The sequence below is a fragment of the Podarcis gaigeae genome (genome assembly GCF_964106915.1).
Source record: "Podarcis gaigeae genome assembly, chromosome: 8".
In the NCBI taxonomy this organism is placed as follows: Eukaryota; Metazoa; Chordata; class Lepidosauria; order Squamata; family Lacertidae; genus Podarcis; species Podarcis gaigeae.
Window position 1 is genome coordinate 89,336,612 of NC_139684.1, and position 20,550 is coordinate 89,357,161.

A 20,550-nucleotide genomic window follows, 5' to 3' on the forward strand; every position below is an offset into this window, starting at 1 on the left:
AGCATCAGGGTCTTTTCCAGGGAGTCTTCTCTTCTCATGAGGTGGCCAAAGTCTTGGAGCCTCAGCTTCAGGATCTGTCCTTCCAGGGAGCACTCAGGGCTGATTTCCTTCAGAATGGAGAGGTTTGATCTTCTTGCAGTCCATGGGACTCTCAAGAGTCTCCTCCAGCACCAGAATTCAAAAGCATCCATTCTTCGGCGATCAGCCTTCCTTGTGGTCCAACTCTCACTTCCATACATCACTACTGGGAAAATCAGAGCTTGAACTATACAGACCTTTGTTGGCAAGGTGATGTCTCTGCTTTTTAAGATGCTGTCTAGGTTTGCCATCGCCTTTCTCCCAAGGAGCAGGCGTCTCAGTCTGCTCGCTGCATTTATACACTTTCTTCTTTCCGGATCAGCATACTGATCTTAGGATCAGGCCCAGCTCAGGCATTGTAAAAAAAGGAACAAGACAATTGAGAAATATGCACAGACACAGCTAGAGCCCCTTCTTCGTATGCTTTGCTGAGCTACAGAAAAATAGGTGGTGTGGGGGTTGGGGGGGGGCTTGCAGTTGAGAATCTTGTGCAGTGAGAAGGTATCCTGACAGACAGAAAAAGGGGTCTCATCAACCAAATGATACTAGGGGGCAGCATGTTAAAGATAACACAAACCTCTTTTATCTGGTACTAACTGTTGCCAGAGCAAATACTTTTATATGCAAAGAGCTCCACGTGTCAGCTGCTGGTCAGGAACTATACAAAGCAACTATACAAAGTATTCATGGTATGCTCTGGTACAAATCATGCAAAAATTTGCTGGGGCATACATTTCCCCGAGAGAGTTCCTCGTGTCAGGCAAGAACTCAGATATTTGTCTCATTAAGAGGCCAAAACATCTCCCCTCCCTGAACTGTTGCAGCCTTTCTGGAAAGCTGGGCACAGAATTATAAATTTTTGATGACACCATTAGCAGAGGTCCATCTTTTGTTCTCCGTTAGCAAATCTGCAGCCAAATCCAACTCGGGAGACAAAACTTGAGAAAGCCTGCATCGTCCAAGCAGTGCCTCTTAGCCCAACTGTCCTGCAGGCAAGAACAGCACCTCTCGCCCCAAAAGCACACTAATGTGTGCAGCACACATACGCCCAGCCTTTACATCACTGTAACATTTGAGAAATACCTCAATACAAGATCGTACCTCTGTACTCCATGCAAATGAATGTGGGTAGTCTATCACTCCCTGTTTCTGTAAGGAGTCATTAAATGCAGATCACAACCACTCATAAACATGCCCTGAAGCTCCACCCTGTGAGTGACCACGACAGAATGTTAAGCCCTATAAAGCCATATTCATGACACGCCAGTATTTGCCCCGTATTTCCCATTTAAGCCCACAGGCGCCCAGCCCACCCACCCCTGCCCCGCTACCCCCACCATTTCTCCTGCAGGGACCCCTCCTCCCTCTTTGCAGATCCAGCCCTCCCCCTGCAAGATTAAAGATACCAGCAGGCCAGTCCTCCCTGCATCATCAGATGATGTCATCTCCAACAGCTGGCCAATAGGGGAGCCCCCAGCTGGGAGCATCTTTGCTGCAAGACAGGAGGGCTGGGGAGGGAGCAGAAGCAGCTGCTGGGGGAAACTGGGGGGGCAGGGAGGGTCGGGTGGGGAGCTCCTTTGTTTCTCTTCCCTTTGAGGCGGCAATCCCACTGCTCTGTAAATCCAACCTGGACTCTCCTCCTCGGGCGGCTGGCTTTGACATTGCAGGTCCTAACATATCCACCTGCGGCAGGAGCTCATTCATCGCTCTCCAGCAGCAGATACTTCAGAAAAGGACTGGTCTCCCTCCGATTCTTTAAAAGGAGACTCTTCGCCTCTGCAGAGCGACTGGACTGCACCTGCTTCAGCTAGGAAACCACAGAAGCCAAGGCCGCAGGGCAGGTACATTTCCTCTCATCAACCTTCGTATCAGCATCATATTACCTTTATTCCAGAGCAGGGAGATAAATGAGGATGGGAAAGGGGAGAGAACAAGAGGGACGGAAACCCCTCTTTCTCATGCAGGGTGGGTTTCCAGGAAGGAGCATGCAGAAGAAACTGGGAGACATTTTACTGCATAGCTACCAGCTTGCGAGGTGCAAGCCAGCCAAGGCTTCCAGCGGGCAGATTAAGGGAATGGAGTGTGTTTCTGTGGATGTGAATGGATATGCCAGCAACGTTGCTGGCCTTCTTTCAAGAGACGTCATTTTTAAATTAGATTTGGGGCTCATTTTATTGTGGGGGGCAGGGAGGTAGAGTCAGAAATAAATCTTTTTGCAGATCCATATCTAGTGGTGCCGAGTATGAATTGCAAATATCCGCTGAAACACTCCCCCAAGTTAACCAGGGGTGGGGGTGAGTCTTCCCAATTTTTGACAAATCTGAACATCTCTGTCAGATTTATGTCCCCCCCCCCCGCAAACTGAAATATCCCCGGCCTGACCAAAAATCTGCTTCACATGTTTCTATCCTACCTCCCCTCCCCCACCCCCCAAAAAGGTTTTGCCTTTACAAGATTGTGGAGTCTCAGCAAACTGTCAACTTGCCAGGATTTCTTTTCTTAGCTAAGGCAGAAGAATTAAGGCATCACCACCAATCCTACATTGTATTTCAGTAAACACTGGCTGTTTGCATGGATGTAAAACAAGGAGTAACTCAGGCTAAACACGGAAGAGCAGTCGGTGTCTTAACAGTGAAAACGACACAGCCCAGTAACAACTTTGTGCATATCTGAATCAAACTGGTCTGGTAGTTTTTGCTCTTCCTAGGGAGGGTTCCCTGGGAACTGTAGTTCTGTGACAGAGGGTGGGACGGCTAGGGAACTCTGCCTGTTATTGCAGCGGACTACCATTCCCATAATCCTTTGAGGGAAGCCATGACAGTTAACACTGTTATAAAACTATTATGGTTTGTTGTTGTACAGAGAGGCCCTTGGAGAGTGGCCATGTATTGTGGGGAGGACGTTTCGTAGGCATGAGCCAGCGTCACCCGTCCCACGCACAATGGGAATTGAAACAAGACCTAATTTGAGCCAGGGCAGAACCTGGAAGAAGCAAAGAAGCTTCTGTGCAGATTGCCTTTCCCTCGCCTGCACATCTGGAAGGCCCTGCACATCTGGAAGGAATTAAGAGGATGGGCTCATGATGCTAGTTGAGGAGTGGAACTGAGAAAACCAAAGGCAGGTGGAAACAGAGGCAGGTAAAACCACAGGACAGGGCACATTAACCAGGGGTCAGCAAACTTTTTCAAGGGCCGGTCCACTGTCCCTCAGACCTTGTGGGGGGCCGGACTATGGGGGGGGGGGGAATGAACGAATTCCTATGTCCCACAAATAACCCAGAGATGCATTTTCAATAAAAGCACACATTCTACTGATGTAAAAACACACTGATTCCCGGACTGTCCGCAGGCCGGATTGAGAAGGCGATTGGGCCGGATCCGGCCCCTGGGCCTTATTTTACCTACCCATGACATTAACCAAGGGTAGAAGCAGGCATAATGTGGCACAGACAACACGCACCAAATGCCAGAACATCAAATATATTGATGGTTTGACACCCAGCCAAAAAACAGGAAAACAATGTACTCTGAATGGGAAAGACTACCTGGTACCTGTGACAAACATAATCAGAACAGAGAACTGAATTAGAAAAACACTAAAAAGGAAAAACACTTGACAATTTCGTCTGAGGCACCTTGCACACACAAACCCCAGCTTCCTTCTCCAAACTCTTTGAATGCATTAAAAACAAACAAAAAATGGAGACGTGCAGGTTCAAAAATTCTTTGCACAACGAATCTTCTTGTTTATCACACAGCAGACACAAGTTGGGGAACTGCAACCTTCCACACTTTCTTTCTGAGTGCTCAAAACAGAGGGTCACACCTGGTTTTCTGCATGCCTGCCTGCCCGCCGACATGTCAACTATCAGTCCTGAATAGTGAGTATCTCGTGACTAAGGGAGAAGCCTTGTTGGTAAGAGGCTGTGCCGGGTAAAAGGGCATTCTGAAATCATTCAAATTGAGCACTGGGTTTTGGGTGCTCAGCCAGGGCGGGAACGAAACCACCAATCCTAGGCATCACAGACACTGTGGATTAATTACTTCCTATTCACAATTAAAGCTTGCTCCTCTTCTCTTAAGAAGGAGGGGGGGGACCATGTACGTGGCTCCCTTCAACCCAAACCAATTTACAGTTGCTCACCAAAACGCCTTTCTCTTTTCTACCTTGTCAACAGTGACTACTTGTTTAAGCTGCTGCTGATTGGCGATTCTGGAGTTGGGAAGTCATGCCTTCTGCTCCGTTTTGCGGTAAGGCTCTTTGGAAGGGGTGTTCCGGCACCTTGGCTAGCTTTTGATGAAGTGTCAAAATTATTATTATTATTATTATTATTTATACCCCACCCTACCCGGCCAAAACCAGGCTCAGAGCGGCTAACATCAAATGTATAACACATTAACATAAAATAATAATAATTATTATTATTTTATAAAAGGGACAAGGCAAGCAGGACTCTCAGCCACATTTTCAATGTCAGGTCTTGCCCCAAGATATAAAGAGGAAGATGCCTCTGAGCATGCGCAAAGCATCTTAGAAATAAAGCTCCTATATTTGGCCAGTCAGACTATTGGGTCCTGTACTGTCTACTCAGGGCCTCAGCCAAGGCTCTTTCGTATCACCTGCTCCCAGGTGCTAGGCCTTATCCTAGCCTGAGTCCAGCGCCCAACCATCAGACATCCACCTAGTCAATGCAAACCACAGAAGTCACAAGCTGTGCCACAGAACAAACTTACAAATAGCTCCAGACCCAGGGAAAGGAACACAAAAATGAAACAGCAAGCTAATTTTGCTTGGGGGGGGGGAATCTGCAACCCAGGCCGACGCCTGTTCTTCGACAGCGTGCTTGGCTTAACAGAAATAGGTTCCAGGTGAGCCTTTTCTAAGGGTGTTTTCCCCACGTCAGAAAAAGTTTTCCTGGGTCACTTCCAGGAAGAAGCCTCATACTGTGTCCACAGGTCATAAAGATCTCATTTTTCCTTGTACATTAGCTCCCATGCACCCCCATTTTAGATAGCCAGTGCTATTTTTGTCCACATTAATGAGTGTGATTTGTTTTTTTAAAGAAATCCCTTCCCACCCTGAAATTCCAGACACGGATGGAGGGAAGTACTGGGCTGTGGGGGAGGGAGGTGAAGGGATTAATTGAAATTGTTTAAATAGGGGGGAAAGGGGGAGACACAAAATACTGTGCACACTGAACACTGGTAGAGCAATCATTTAGGGATAAAGCATTTCATAATTCAATACCCAATACAGATTTATCTGCAGTCTCTTTGAGACATCAGCCATCTGCATGCATTGAGACAGAAAAACGATAAAGACTTACTTTTTCCAAGATAAAAAATAATTTACAAAATAAATTCCAGACTTTGAATTCCCCAGATTTTTCAAGGTAGCCAAGGATACTGAACTGGCAATCAAGAGATATGGTGGTTCAAGTGATGGACTAAGACCTGGAAAGTTAGGGTTCAAATCCCCACTCTGCCCTAAAACTCACTGGGTGTCCTTGGGCCAGTCACTGCCTCTGAGCCTAACCTGCCTCACAGGGCTGTTGCAGGAATTAAATGAGGAGGGGGGAAACGTTTGCCACCTTAAGCTCCATGGAGGAAAAGGTGGGATACAAATGCAGTCGATAATAGTGGGGTGGGTGCCAAAGTAAGAAGCTGCCTTGCAGAGAGACAGACCACTGACCCATCGATCTTCACCCTCCCCAAGATTTGAGGCAGAGGTCTTTCTCAACTCTACCTGGAAATGCCCCCATGGAAAGAAGATGCTCTACCTCTTCAGTATCTTACGATTTCTTAACTTACAAATGATACCATACGATACGTCTTTATTGTCATTGTCCCATACAGAACAATGAAACTGAAAAATCTACATGACATTCAAAATCCCCTAAAAACTCTGAAACCCCATTTTAAAATACAATATACTCCTATAGAGACTCCTTATACTGCATTTAAAACCAAAATCACATTTGGATAGAAACTGTTTCTCCTAGTCTTTATAACCCTGTACCTTCTTCCAGAAGGCAGAAGCTGAAAGAGATCATTTCCGGGGTGCGCACTATCCTGCGCTATCTCTGCAGCTTTCTGATGGCACCTGGAAGCGTAGATTTGATCCAAGGTGGGAAGAGTGCATCCAATTATTCTCTCCGCAGTCCTTACAACCCTGCGCAGCATTGTTTTTCCCCTGACCGTGCAGCTCCCAAACCACACACAGAGACCATAAGTTAATACACTCTCCACAGTATGATGGTAAAATGCCATCGACAGGTCCTTTGAGAGATTATTTTTCTGGAGGATTCTCAGAAAATATAACCTCTGCTATGCTCTCTTCACCAAGTCTTTGCTGTTTTCTCCCCAGGTTAGGTCATCTCTCAACTCCATTCCCAGAAATCGAAACACTGAGACCTCTTCCACACACTTCCCCTCAATAATAAGTGGCTGAATATTCAATTTACATTTCCTAAAGTCCACAATAATCTCTATTGCTCCCACTCAGACACAGCAAATTATCTCAGCAGAATACCACTACTCACATGCACACTTTCTTTTCTTCTTCTCTAGGATGACACCTACACAGATAGTTACATCAGTACCATCGGCGTGGACTTCAAAATCCGGACAATAGAGTTGGAGGGAAGGACCATTAAGCTGCAGATTGTAAGTATATCCTCAGGGCTGTGGAAACAGGAGGCTGGAAACTGAGCTTCCTGGATTCTCTCCCTCTGGTGCAAGTTGCAATGGCTGCATCCTCCACATGCAGCTGCTGGGTGACCTTGGGCCAGTCACACTTCTCTGAAGTCTCTCAGCCCCACTCACCTCACAGAGTGTTTGTTGGGGAGGAAGGGAAAGGAGAATGTTAGCCGCTTTGAGACTCCTTAGGGTAGTGATAAAGCGGGATATCAAATCCAAACTCCTCTTCTTCTTCTTAAGAGTTCCTGTACCTTAAACAGCTGCACAGAATCTAGAATCACAGCAGGTGCAACTTTTTCTTATCCACCTTGACAAATTGTTCCACTCAACCTCTTGTAATTAAGGACCCCTTAAAAACACCTTGAACGTTTGGTGAAATGATAACCTTCCAGTGAAAGTTTTGACATTCCTTAACAGCAGCCTTAGGAGCTGCTTCAAATTCTAGATTTGCTGACAGGTCCAAGGGACGAACCCAAGGAGAACAGAGTGCTGAAATATACAGTATGTGTATTTATGTAAATGTTGTGGCAACTGAATATACATGCATTAAAACAGACCTATGATAACTTCCCCTAGTATCTAGTTACAGGTAGGTTGGTCTGCCGTAGTCGAAACAAAATAAAAAATAAAAAAATTCATTCCAGTAGCACCTTAGAGACCAACTACCGTATTTTTCGCCCTATAGGACACACCGTCCCATAAGGCGCACCTAGTTTTTAGGGGGGAAATAAAGGGGAAAAATTATTTTCCCCCCAGGCATGGGGCTGGGGCGGGGGAAGCCTGAGCTTCCCCCGACCCCAGCCCCCAGAACAGGCAACTCTCTGCAAGCCGTGGGAGCCTGGCGCCAAGCTCCCATGCCTTGCGGAGAGCTGCATGAAGTCTGGGCGCGCTGAGCTTAGCACGCCCAGGCCTCAGCATGCAGGCAACTCTCCGCAAGCCGCGGGAGCCCAGCGCCGGGCTCCTGCGCCTTGCAGAGAGCTGCGCGAAGCCTGGAGAGCGAGAGGGATCAGTGCGCACCGACCCCTCTCGCTCTCCAAGCTTCAGCGAAAGCCTGCATTCGCCCCATAGGATGCACACACATTTCCCCTTCATTTATCGAGGGGGAAAAGTGCGCCCTATAGGGCAAAAAATACGGTAAGTTTGTTATCTGAAGAAGTGTGCATGCACATGAAAGCTCATACCAATAACAAACTTAGTTGGCCTCAAAGGTGATTCAGACCTATATGAACAGAATCAAAATTTCTGTTAAGTTCCATTTTGGTTTCACTCATTTTCTCATACTCTTATTACATTCTCTTATTACATTTCTAACACTGTCACTAGAAAGCAGCACTGACCAGAACAAACACATTTATTTGCCCCACAGTGGGATACTGCAGGGCAGGAGCGCTTCCGAACAATCACATCCAGCTATTATCGAGGTGCGCATGGCATCATCATTGTATACGATGTGACAGACCAGGTAAGTGGGACAGAGAAAGAGAACAGCTTTTCATTCAAGAAAAGTAGAGGGGAGACACTAGACCTTAGGTAGGACGTTCCCCTCAGGGCAACAGTGACCATCACAGCACAGAATCATAGAATTGTAGAGTTGGAAGGGACCCAAAAGTCATCTAGCTCAACCCCTTGCAATGCAGGGTATCTTATCCCTTGCAGGGATATCCTTGCAAGGGATAAGATACATGGCAGCAAGAAAAGCTGCTGCCCTGGCCAGCTACCTTGGGCCACCAGTAACGGAGGCCAAAGGGCAGACTCCCACAAAAATTCACTACCACAAGATGCAGCAATGTCCACTCCACTAACTTAGATAGGTTTAAAAGCGGATATGATAGATTCCCCTTTAAAAGACTGAAGGAGAGCTTTATGAAACATTCCATAAACCTCCATGTTATGGCTCCTCTGTTCAGAGGCGTAATGACACTAAGCATCATTTGCTTGAAATCAACAGCGGAGGACAGTTTTTGCCCAGTCTGTGGGCTTCCAAAGGTGTTATGTACTGAGCTGAATAGGATCCAAACTGCAACAATCTGATTGGTCCTAGAAGAATAGGATCCAAAATGCAGCAGTCTGATTGGTCCTAGAACAATGCAGCAGTCTGATTGGTCCTAGAACAATGCAGCAGTATAATTGGTCGGCAGGAACCACCCAATCGTGCTCCAGATAGAAGTGAATCCACAACCTGATTGGCCTACAGGCAAATTCTGGAATTAGCCAACCACGTGCAGCCCATTGTGTAAATTATGTATATAAAGTAGATACTTTGAGAGGACTTTCATTCTTCCTCCTCACCACTATGAGCTGAATAAAGAGCATGAAATCCACTCTGAGTATATTTCAAAAGGGCATCTGATTGGCCACTGTAAGGGAACAGGATGCTGGACTGATGAATTTTGGTCCAAACCAGCAGGGCTCTTCTTATTGCCACCAGAAAGTTCTCTTGCCAAGCCCCATGTAATGAATGAGGGTAGCTTTGCAAATGCATCCATATAATTTAATAGCACACATTTTTAACTAACCTTCCTGCTCCATCTATCTCAGCGTTACTGATGGGCAGTGTAAGAGAGGCAGAGAATTAACTTTTGGAAAGCATCCCTATTTAATCGCCTGGAAGGGATTCTTGCTCACCACAGGTGACTAGGCAAGCAGTTATTTAGAAGCTTGGTTGGTGAGAAGAAGCCAGGGACAGACAAATGAACAATATGGTTAGGGAAGAAGAGGAGTTTCAGCAAACATGAGGCCAGAGTAGCTCACTGCTGCTGCTACCCACATACTTAAACGAACGACTTCTCTGAACTCTGTTCCTGCCCTTTCCAGGATTCCTTCAACAACATGCATCTCTGGCTGGAGGAAATCAACCGCTATGCCAGTGAGAACGTCAACAAATTGATTGTGGGAAACAAGAGCGACCTCACGAGCAAGAAAGCAGTGGATTACACTACAGCCAAGGTGCATAAATAGGGGGAAGGGAAAGGCATGCATCAAACCAGCTTTTACCCTTAAATTGCTGAGAAAGCAATTTCACCTTCAGTGAAACTAGCTGCATTTGCACTCTTTCATTTTCATTCATTCTCTTTGTCGTCTCTCCGACTCCTGAAGGAGTTTTTAGACTGTAAATTTCATGATACAAGAACCTAAGCTATAAACATATTGCTTATGTTATTTCATAAACTGCAATGGCGCTAGATCAAAAAGCCAGCTTCTACCTTATGAAAAGCTGGGCAGTGGAGTGTCACCTACTGCTAGTCTCCTCTTGTTCTCTTTCGGATCACCCCATACTGTTACTATTTCTACTAATAATTTTATTATTTGTACCCGCCCCATTTTTATTGGGCTGCTAATAGCTGTCAGGGCGGCAACATTTGTTTAACAAGTTTATTTAGATATTTAAAAAATGTACGAACAAAGCTTTCTGTAAAAACAGATTCCAGGGTGCTACAGAGAGATATCTAAAATTGCAGAAATGCATTATACAGAATAACATTTATTTGCTATGGAAAACAACAAAGAGTCTCTTGTGACATGTTAAGAGATTCTTAGTTCTTTTTGCCGCAAAAGGCTTAGCACGGCTACCTGTCTGCAGATCATCGCTGAGTCTTCATTGTTGTTTTGTCTCGACCTCCCTGCACGCAGGAATACGCAGACTCCCTTGGGGTGCCCTTCCTAGAGACCAGTGCGAAAAACGCCACCAACGTCGAACAGGCCTTCCTCACCATGGCGGCAGAGATAAAAAACCGGGTGAGCAGCGGCCCCACCCAGAACGACAGCCATAAGTCCAACCTCCACATCCAGAGCGGCCCCCTGAGGCAAGAAGGGCCTGGCCAGGGAGAAGATGGCGGAGGAGGCTGTTGCTAAGAGAGCAACCGCCCAACGAGCGAAGGAGTGGGAGGTTCAAGGAATGCACAAGGGGGAGGGAGCAGCGGTGAGCCTTGGGCCTGCAGAATGGCCAACGATGACGACAGGACCCCCTTTTTCTTCACAGCATCCCAACGCATCTCTATGGACTTGGAATGCACAACAGAACTTCTCCTGGCAAAACTGCCTTGGCCAATCTGTGTTTGCTTCATCCCGTTTCCCTGACTTTGGAGCTGTCCTATCTTTTCCTGTTTAGCAACCACCTCCTGACCAGCTGTACCAACACACACACACACACACACACACACACACAGCCCAGTTTCTTTCTCTTAGCAAATCTCCTCCCAGCCCAATGGAACATGGGACCTACCAATTGTCTTGCTGCATAGAAAAAGGGAATCGAGGGTAGCAAGGGGGCGGAGAGACCCTTATACCAGATTCATTCGCCTAGAATTACCATCATTACCTGGTTCCACTTCCACACACACCAAAATGGGTTTCGGAGCATGCAATCAAGATCCCTTGGCGCACGGTCTAACAGCCACCACCTCCCCCTCAAGCCTTTCCTATTTTTTAAAAAAATCAGTACTGTATTGCTGAAGGCAACTGACAGAAAGGGTAGATTTCCACTCTTCTCTCGGCCATCGCTTCCCGCTACCATCTCCCCAAAACTCCTGCCTGCTAGCTCTGAGAGCATAACTGCATTACAAACTTACATTAGTCCATGGATCCTGGGGGGTCGTAGTTTGGCAAGGGTCAAGAGAAGTTTCAATTCCATAGAGTTCCCCACCAAAGAACTACAGATCCCAGAATTAAGGGGAGAACTGGAATAACTCTTTAACCTAATGTAAGCATGTGACGCATCCATAAACACAGTACATCCACACCCAACGTTTCATGGATGAAAATACGGACACCGTTGCGCATGCGTAACATGCCTGTTCCGCCACTACAGATCACTGTCTTGGCTCTCCCCAAACGCCGCAATACACAGACATTGTTGAAGGTTCCCTTCCCCCAGTGAACCTTAATTTATGTTCATGTAACTTAGATATCGGTGGGAAGGGAAAATCCTAGTCTGCGCACATGTGCTAACGAGTTTAGAGAAGGGGAAAGGCCACTCCCCAAAGCCCAAGCAGGGATATTTCACCTTGGGCAGCTACTAGGAAACGGGGTCAGGCAACCCACCTGCCAGCATATGGTGCGTGATTTGCAACCTCATGGCGACGCAACTGTAACCCCATGCCTGCAACAGGTCAGAAGTCCAGGGAAACAGGATTTAACATTTTCAATAGTCCACTTGCCTTTTGGAGGGTTTGCAGGCCTTATGGTGCTCCTAACACCGACAGCATCAAGCAATCAACTCTTGTTGGCAGAGCACAATGTCTAACTCCTTTTTCTCATCCTTTTTTTATTTTATTTTTTAACATTTTGCCCTCAAGAATTGCAATGCTAATTTGCCCTTTGTTTAAATAAGTAGGTTGGCAAGTTTTCTATTCATCCAACATACATGCGTAGTATGTATGTTGGTACCCTACTGATTTATCTGTCACTCTGGAAAATACTGAAAAACTGTAAGGTGTTAAGAGAGAGCAAGCCTCCAGTCCTCATGGGTGTGAAATATACAAGGCTTCTCTGTGGAAAGCTCCAAAAGGCAGGGGACACAGGGCTTACAGGAAGGGAGCTGTGGTCCTATCTGGTTCCCTATCTCCCTTCTCCACATCCCTATTTACCATGCAATCCTGATTTCAATACCCCTGCACTAATTTTGAGGCCATATTCCTCACCGCCACAGATGAACATCAACAGGAGGCGAGGGCTTTCCCACTGTCAGTGGGAACTCTTGAAATCAAACTGCCCAGCATATGAAATATCTGGTGGGACTGAGAAGAGGACCCTGAAGAACATCTGTCCCCATGAACTCACATTGCTGCTGTCGCCATATTTGGGGGGAGTACAGCCAGGAGTCACATAATGCCACAGGCTCCATCTTTTTAAGGGCAAAAGCATTTCCCTATAAATGTTTGTATGTGTGTCTGGTTTTTTGCCTCTTTTTTTTTAACCGTGAACTGCTTAAGAGAACGAATATGGTTGAAAATATTTTGAAGTTAACTTCGCTTCTCTCCTTGCCCTGGGTCTCTCGCCCAAAACGAAATTTCTCTTTTAACAGATTGGATTTGTCAGCCGGACTAAATGCAGAACCAAGCAAAGGCTCGCAACGTTTATAACTCTGGCAGTTTATTCGAACGGCAGAATTCAGCATGATCTCCTCCAGAGGTTGGTTGGGGGGCAGGGGTATAAAACGAGGGCAAGGGTTTCGTGTGTTTCTGGACTGCGTCACAACATCTTATGAAAACCGAAAGCGTTGCTGGATGTAATTTGTCTGATTAAAAGCTTGACAGGGTGCAGATTAAAACAGAAAACAGCTCACTGATTAAGTGGAGTGATCCATCTGTACTCTCTTGGGACGCTGGGAAACAGAGGGCCTGATTTCTGGCCGCAGCCTCTGAGCTTAGCCCCAGTGGAGGTCACAGGTCTGCCAGCATAGCAGATGAAGGACAAAAGTGCAGGGTTTCAGAGCTGCTGTATTTGATGTTTTGAACTGTACACTGCCCTGGGAGTCTTGCGCTGAAAGGCAGCCTAGAAACAGATCAATGCTGGCAACGTCCTTTGCCAAACCCACTGAGCGATAGCAGTGCAGGGGGAGGGGAATTCTCTACACAGCCCCTTTTTCGGTGCTTCTTCTTATTAATTTATGAATTATAAACTCTCAAGAGCCTCAAGGTGATTTGTAAACATACCATTTTGACATTAAGCAGTATATAAATAAATGAACAAGTTGAAAAAGCTTTTTTTTAAGGGGGGGGAAGGCTTCCACTGTTTCCAGTAAGTACAAAGAGCAGGTGTGGGTGCCTGTCAAACCTCAATGGGGATGCTGTTATGGCTGACATTGTGACTCATGGCCATTGATAAATAAATGTGAGCAAGGGGAGAGAGAAGTCAGGGCATCTGAAAGCTCACCAGGCAACAGACCGAGATGTTTCAGGTATATACCTTTTCTTAAAAACAATTCCCATTTTAAATACTCTTTAATATATGATGGGATTTTAACTCATGCCTGGATTTCTTTTGATGTAGCCTTTTATCTGCTACACTGCTTTATAATTTGCATTTTAAACCTTGCTATTTGAGAATATAAGAAGCAGCCAGTTCCTTTTGTTCCTTTTGACTGTTTTGCACAAGACACAGACTTCCTCTGTTATCAAGGCCACATGCTCATCCGCCAAATGAGCAGAGAACCAGGAAGACAAGAGCTGCTCTGAAGTTGGGTCAGAGCAAAGGCCCATCTAATCCAGCATTCTGCTCTCCCATTGCCCAGCCAGGTGCCCCAATAGAAAGCCCATAAGCAGGACACTGGTTCTGCCAAAAGCTCACTACATACCCTTAGGCAAGTCACTTACCTCCCCAGCCCATCCTCAAATACTTTCAATTATTGGAATACTTCTATGCCGCCTTTTGGTCAAGAAGACCAGGCAAGTTATCTAACAATATAGTGGCACCTCTGGATGCGAACGGGAGCCGTTCCGGATCCCCATTTGCATCCAGAGCAGAACGCAGCCTGCGCATCTGCACATGCGCGGGTCGCGATTCACCACCTCTGCGCATGCGTGTGACATCATTTTGAGCGTTTGCACATGCGCGAGCGGCGAAACCTGGAAGTAACGCTTTCTGTTACTTCCGGGTCCCTGCAGAGCACAACCTGAAAATGCTGGACCTGAAGCAACTTTAACCCAAGGTATGACTGTACAAGGAAGGGGAAAAGAAAATACACACCAGCTCCCAAACAGAACAAAACATCATAGAATCATAGAGTTGGAAGAGACCACAAGGGCCATCGAGTCCAACCCCCTGCCAAGCAGGAAACTCCATCAGAGCACTCCTGACATATGGTTGTCAAGCCTCTGCTTAAAGACCTCCAAAGAAGGAGACTCCACCACACTCCTTGGCAGCAAATTCCACTGTCAAACAGCTCTTACTGTCAGGAAGTTCTTCCTAATGTTTAGGTGGAATCTTCTTTCTTGTAGTTTGGATCCATTGCTCCGTGTCCGCTTCTCTGGAGCAGCAGAAAACAACCTTTCTCCCTCCTCTATGTGGCATCCTTTTATATATTTGAACATGGCTATCATATCACCCCTTAGCCTCCTCTTCTCCAGGCTAAACATGCCCAGCTCCCTTAGCCATTCCTCATAAGGCATCGTTTCCAGGCCTTTGACCATTTTGGTTGCCCTCCTCTGGACATGTTCCACATCAAGCTCCCACACACACACATACACACTGTATTCAGCATTTCAACTACCCAAGCTCAAAGTCTTGGGTAAAGAGCATTCCCTTCACCACCCACTAGAAAGCAAGCAGCAAAGAAGCCAGGTGCTGCCCCCCCCCCCGGGAAATGCACCAGCAAAAGACGGCAGAGCCGATCCACCCGGCTTGATCCAATTGCACAGGCAGATTCATCTGGGAGGAGGTGATCCTCAAGACATGGGGATAATAGTAAACTACTTGGCAAGGTTGTTGAAAGGATAAGACGCACCAGACCACAAGACGCGCCTAATTTTGGGAGAAACAGGAAAACAGTGAAAGCAGCAATCCCTCGTGCTGTTCTGGCTTCTGGGATAGCTGCGCAGCCTGCATTCGCTCCATAAGACGCACACACATTTCTCCTTACTTTTTAGGAGGGAAAAAGTGAGTCTTATAGAGCAAAAAATACGGTACTTGGCAAGGTTGTTGAAAGGATTGCTGCGACATGTGTTGGAAGTATTTCGAAGACTCTAAAGCAAGGGGTGTCCTAACTTAGGCCACCAGCAAATGTCCTGTCCCTCCACCCAGACTCCACCAGTTTTGACACTCGAGACAAAAAAGAAAAATGATTAATAACGCAGAGTGTGCTGCGATGGAGAGAGACAAAGTTGCCCTGATAAGCAGAGATGGAGCACTAGCCCCACTCCTTAGCTGATCTCCACATAGCAGGGGGGAGGGTTAGCAGGGGAGTGGGGGGGGGGCTGTGTGCAAGCATGCAAGAGCCTGTGTCCAAGAGTGTGGACTGGCCACATCCACTGCTGGCATGCAGCTCCCAGAGGACTGGCAAAGGATGGGTGTGGACCTCATCCTCAGGCCAAAAAATATTAGCCACCATCTGCTCTAAAGCACCATATAAATGTGCTTGTTGTTACTACTGCTACTCATTTCTCGCTTGTGAGATCATAAACTGCTGAGCTCCTGAAGCTCCAAATCATCATCATCTTATTATTTGTATACCATTTTTCCAGAATCATGCTCAGACCAGCGCATCAGTGTCTGAAATAAGGGCACCAGGACATCTCATTTAGATAAAGGCTTTCAGAGTTTATACAGAAAGCCTGGCAATGCGGTTAACAAGACATGCTAGGTACTATTTTAGAGTAATAAGTAAAATTCACAGCTTTGCCTCATTTTGTACAAGCAGCCACACACAAATTCTAAGGTTTGCAATTCTTTACTTCAGTAGTAATATCTGCAAAATTAGCAGCCAAAAGAAGTGCATTTCCAAACAAACACAAAACGGCCAGCTCTCAAACCCCTTGTCATAAAAGACATCCGGTTAAGTACAACCTGAACGTGTGACAATTTCTCATTCACTTCCACCATGAAACAGAACCACAGTGTGAAAATTTGTGGAGAGGAGCTGATAGAAACCAAACTGCGGTTTAAGTGAAAAATTGGCCTAGGGTGCTCAACCTGGATCCTGTCATTAACTGTTAAAGTTTCAATTGCAAATAGCAAAATAAATAAATAAAAATCCCCAAAGCTAAGCCTTCAAATCCACAGTAATGAAATCTGAAGACGTTTGCTTACGTGTTCTCTGAGATTAGCATGCGCATAAAGATCAAGGAAATGTGCAGTCTTTATAGAGGCACACAAAAGTTTGTCACACAGCCTCCTTCCCACATGGCTATGCAACTCCTGCGTATTTCACGTTACCCTGACCTTCCTGCAACACACAGACAGAAACTGAATTAAAATGTAACAATGAACTATGGTTTAATAGCCCATTGTATATTATTCCAGGAATAAACTGCAGAGGGAGGCTGCACACTGCCCGCTCTCTTCCTCCAGCAGTGTTGAGAAATCAGAAGCTTTCACTTCCTTTTTTGATTAACCATTTGATTAATCCTAAACCGAGGTTAATCTTAACTATGGTCTGTGTTGAAACAAGCCTGTTTCATTACCCATCCCAGAGGAGAGGCAGGGGAGTGGGAGAGCTCGGAGCTTTCTGTGCCTCATTTCCGTAACAATCGCCATAGTTTGCAGCTGTGTTTGGACACAGCCCCAAAGCAGATACAAAGAAAACGTAGAACTCTAAGTAAATGTCAAGTCAGAACTTTAAGCTTCAGTTACACACCCGACTTTCCTATTCCATCATAGGAAAGGACCGCTGTGAATACGGCATCACGGCAAAACGATGTATTTAAACATTTATAGCCCCATCCACCCCGAAAGTACAGCAACGTTTAGAGCTCTCCATTTGCTAGGTGAAGATTTACCAGCCTTGCGCACACCCACCCACCCAGCCATCCACCTTAAGCCTGAAATGTCTTCAGTATGCAGGCAGGCAGCAGCTTAGCAGGCAGGGCACTCTAACTGGGGAAGATGTCCACCAACTGCTTTTGGGGCCACTTGCCAAAGTCTTGAGAGCTCAGCTGGGCATACACCTGGCGCTTGGCTGTCTGATAGACCTCAGCTTTGACCTAGTTGAGGGAAAGAAAGGAGGAGTCTAGAAGGGATGTTCGAGAGAAAGATTGGAGAGCCCACCAACACCCCCCTTGAAATTCTCCTTATTTACTTATTTTCTTTATCATCTTTTTTCTCATCATTAAATTTATATACTGCCCTTCATCTGAAGATCCCAGGGCGATTCATTCACAACATAAAATAGAAAATGAGAATACAAAATCCTTAATAAAAGAAATACAACCCTCCTGGGGAGAACATTCCACAATCAGGGAGCCAATGCATGAAAGGCCCACTCTTGTGCTGCCACCCTCTGGACTTCTCACTGAGACACATGGGGAAGGGCCTCAGGTGGCTGGCCTTACCCAGTCAGATGGGTGGCATATAAATATATTATAATTATTACAGAGTCTGGGTCAGTTCATATGAGGAGAGGCGGTGCTTGAGGTACTGTACTGCAGTCTTGACATGTTTGTTGTTGTTGTTGCTGTTTAGTCGTGTCCGACTCTTCGTGACCCCCTGGACCAGAGCACACCAGGCACTCCTGTCTTCCACTGCCTCCCGCAGTTTGGTCAAACTCAGGCTGGTAGCTTCGAGAACACTGTCCCACCATCTCGTCCTCCGTCGTCCCCTTCTCCTTGTGCCCTCCATCTTTCCCAACATCAGGGTCTTCTCCAGGGAGTCTTCTCTTCTCCTGAGGTGGCCAAAGTACTGGAGCCTCAGCTTCAGGATCTGTCCTTCCAGTGAGCACTCAGGGCTGATTTCCTTCAGAATAGAGAGGTTGGATCTTCTTGCTGTCCATGGGACCCTCAAGAGTCTCCTCCAGCACCATAATTCAAAAGCATCCATTCTTTGGCGATCAGCCTTCTTGATGGTCCAGTTCTCACTTCCATACATCACTACTGGGAAAACCATGGCTTTAGCTATATGGACCTTTGTTGGCAAGGTGATGTCTCTGCTTTTTAAGATGCTGTCTAGGTTTGTCGTTGCTTTTCTCCCAAGCAAATGTTTAGGGCTTCATAAGTCAAAACCATCACTTTGAATTGGGCTCAGAAACTAATTGACAGACACTGCAGTCGGGCCAGGATTGGCATTATATGCTCAAACTGTCTTGCCTCGGTGAGCAACATGTCCACCAAACTTTGCACCAGCTGAAGTTTCATGTATAACATGTTGCAGCAATCTAACCTAGTTACCAGAGCATAGACAACAAAAGTTAGACTATCCCTGTCTAGATAGGTGCACGGCTGGGCCACCAGCTGAAGCTGATGAAAAGCACTTTGCACCTGAGACTCAAGCAACTTCAATGGACCCAGAAGTACCCTCAAGCTACGTACCTGCTTCTTCAGAGGATGTGTAACCCCATCAAGAACAGACCACCTCAATGAAAGGAAAACAAGGGAACCCAAACCCACCACACACTCTTTGGGGCAACTGAAAAGACTCACCTTGGCTTCATAATATGTGGGCAGCAGCAGCAAGTCCTCTCTCTTCATCTCCTGAGCCACCTTCCTGAAGGATTTCAGCATGGCAGCCTTGCAGAGCCGACTTGGGCGGTACTGGTCAAATGGATTTGTCATGCTGGCAGAGGCAAGAGCGATCCATCAACAAGGAGCTTTACATGAATCAACAGCAACACCTCACAACAAAGCAGGACCTCAACAACAAAAGCCAGTGTGTCCCAGCACACAATTCAACCACAGTACCAAGAAAGGCCATGAGTGAGAATGACCAGGTTCTGACTCAAGAATCCAAATTCGAGAAAATGTGTGGAATTAACAGAATCTGAATTCAGCAATTACCACTATGCCTGCCTTTCTACATGACCCATGCAAGCTTGCATTTTATATTTGTGTGTGTGTGTGTGTGTGTGTGTGTGTGTGTGTACACACACACACACATTCTTCCTACATGCAATGTGGTTATGTGCAGGAGGAGTAAGTCCTCATTTTAAGAAAAAACAAACTATAGTGTTCCATTGATATGCAGCCATTTTTAGCCTATCAGTAGTGACAAAGTGGGACATGGGTGGCACTGTGGGTTAAACCACAGAGCCTAGGGCTTGCCAATCAGAAGGTCGGTGGTTCAAATCCCCGCAACGGGGTGAGCTCCCGTTGCTCGGTCCCAGCTCCTGCCAACCTAGCAGTTCGAAAGCACGTCAAAGTGCAAGTAGATCAATAGGTACCGCTCCGGCGGGAAGGTAAACGGTGTTTCTGTGCGCTGCTCTGGTTCGCCAGAAGCAGCTTAAGTCATGCTGGCCACATGACCCAGAAGTTGTACGCCGGCTCCCTCGGCCATTAAAGCGAGATGAGTACCGCAACCCCAGAGTCGGCCACGACTGGACCTAATGGTCAGGGGTCCCTTTCCCTTTACCTAGTGACAAATTAGCCTTTAGTATTGGATTTGAATTTCTTTATGGTTTTATTCAGGTTTTATTCAGGGACGCAGGTGGCGCTGTGGGTTAAAGCCTCAGCACCTAGGACTTGCCGATTGAAAGGTCGGCGGTTCGAATCCCTGCGGCGGGGTGCGCTCCCGTCGTTTGGTCCCAGCGCCTGCCAACCTAGCAGTTCGAAAGCACCTCCGGGTGCAAGTAGATAAATAGGGACCGCTTACTGGCGGGAAGGTAAACGGCGTTTCCGTGTGCAGCTCTGGCTCGCCAGATGCAGCTTTGTCACGCTGGCCACGTGACCCGGAAGTGTCTCCGGACAGCGCTGGCCCCTGGCCTCTTAAGTGAGATGGGCGCACAACCCCAGAGTCTGTCAAGACTGGCCCGTACGGGCAGGGGTACCTTTACCTTTACCTTTTTATGGTTTTATTGCCAATGTTTAGAGCTTAGAGGTAGGGAAGACTGCACTGGACTCCCAACAGCTGGAGGACCTTTTCTTTCTCAGCCCCCTGCCTCCCAAAACACAGACCTGAAGCAAAACTTGGCATCAGTAGCTAACCCTCAGCTGTTTACCATTTCAACCACCTGTAATGCAGTGAATTCTCAGATACCCAAACACATAGAGATATTGTCGGTCTTTATTTTTGATTGGCTGCCCCTCCTCCTGAACAACCCAAATGACTTATTAGCACAAGGGGTGCCTGCATAAAGAGCATCATTTACAGAGAAGACGCCAAATTCTGCTTGTCGAGTTCGGATCCTTTTATT

General features: G+C 46.6%; 2 protein-coding genes across 3 annotated transcripts in view; one reads left to right on the forward strand and one right to left on the reverse strand.

Annotated features, from left to right (window-relative positions):
• The first annotated feature begins 1,409 nt into the window (after nucleotides 1–1,409).
• On the forward strand, nucleotides 1,410–13,066 carry LOC310851701 (ras-related protein ORAB-1-like). Of its 2 annotated transcripts, none has more exons than XM_083754355.1 (7): nucleotides 1,410–1,919; nucleotides 3,836–3,958; nucleotides 4,256–4,328; nucleotides 6,648–6,743; nucleotides 8,143–8,238; nucleotides 9,591–9,722; nucleotides 10,407–13,066. In XM_083754355.1, exons 2-7 carry the CDS (start codon nucleotides 3,936–3,938, stop codon nucleotides 10,626–10,628), a joined length of 642 nt encoding a protein of 213 aa, XP_083610481.1. In that variant the 5' UTR covers nucleotides 1,410–1,919; nucleotides 3,836–3,935; the 3' UTR covers nucleotides 10,629–13,066. The 2 variants fall into 2 exon arrangements, with proteins under 2 accessions (XP_083610481.1, XP_083610482.1); XM_083754356.1 differs by having other exon boundaries at nucleotides 1,617–1,919; nucleotides 3,839–3,958.
• A 3,079-nt stretch (nucleotides 13,067–16,145) lies between these two features.
• The window catches only part of ADAD2 (adenosine deaminase domain containing 2), a 30,133-nt gene continuing 25,728 nt past the window's right edge, over nucleotides 16,146–20,550 (reverse strand). Inside the window, exons 21-22 of the mRNA XM_083752017.1 lie at nucleotides 18,845–18,977; nucleotides 16,146–17,413 (exon numbers count right to left, since the gene is read on the reverse strand). Of these exons, the coding sequence (XP_083608143.1) occupies nucleotides 17,303–17,413; nucleotides 18,845–18,977 (244 nt within the window). The 3' untranslated portion in view covers nucleotides 16,146–17,302. The remainder of the gene's footprint in view (nucleotides 17,414–18,844; nucleotides 18,978–20,550) is intronic.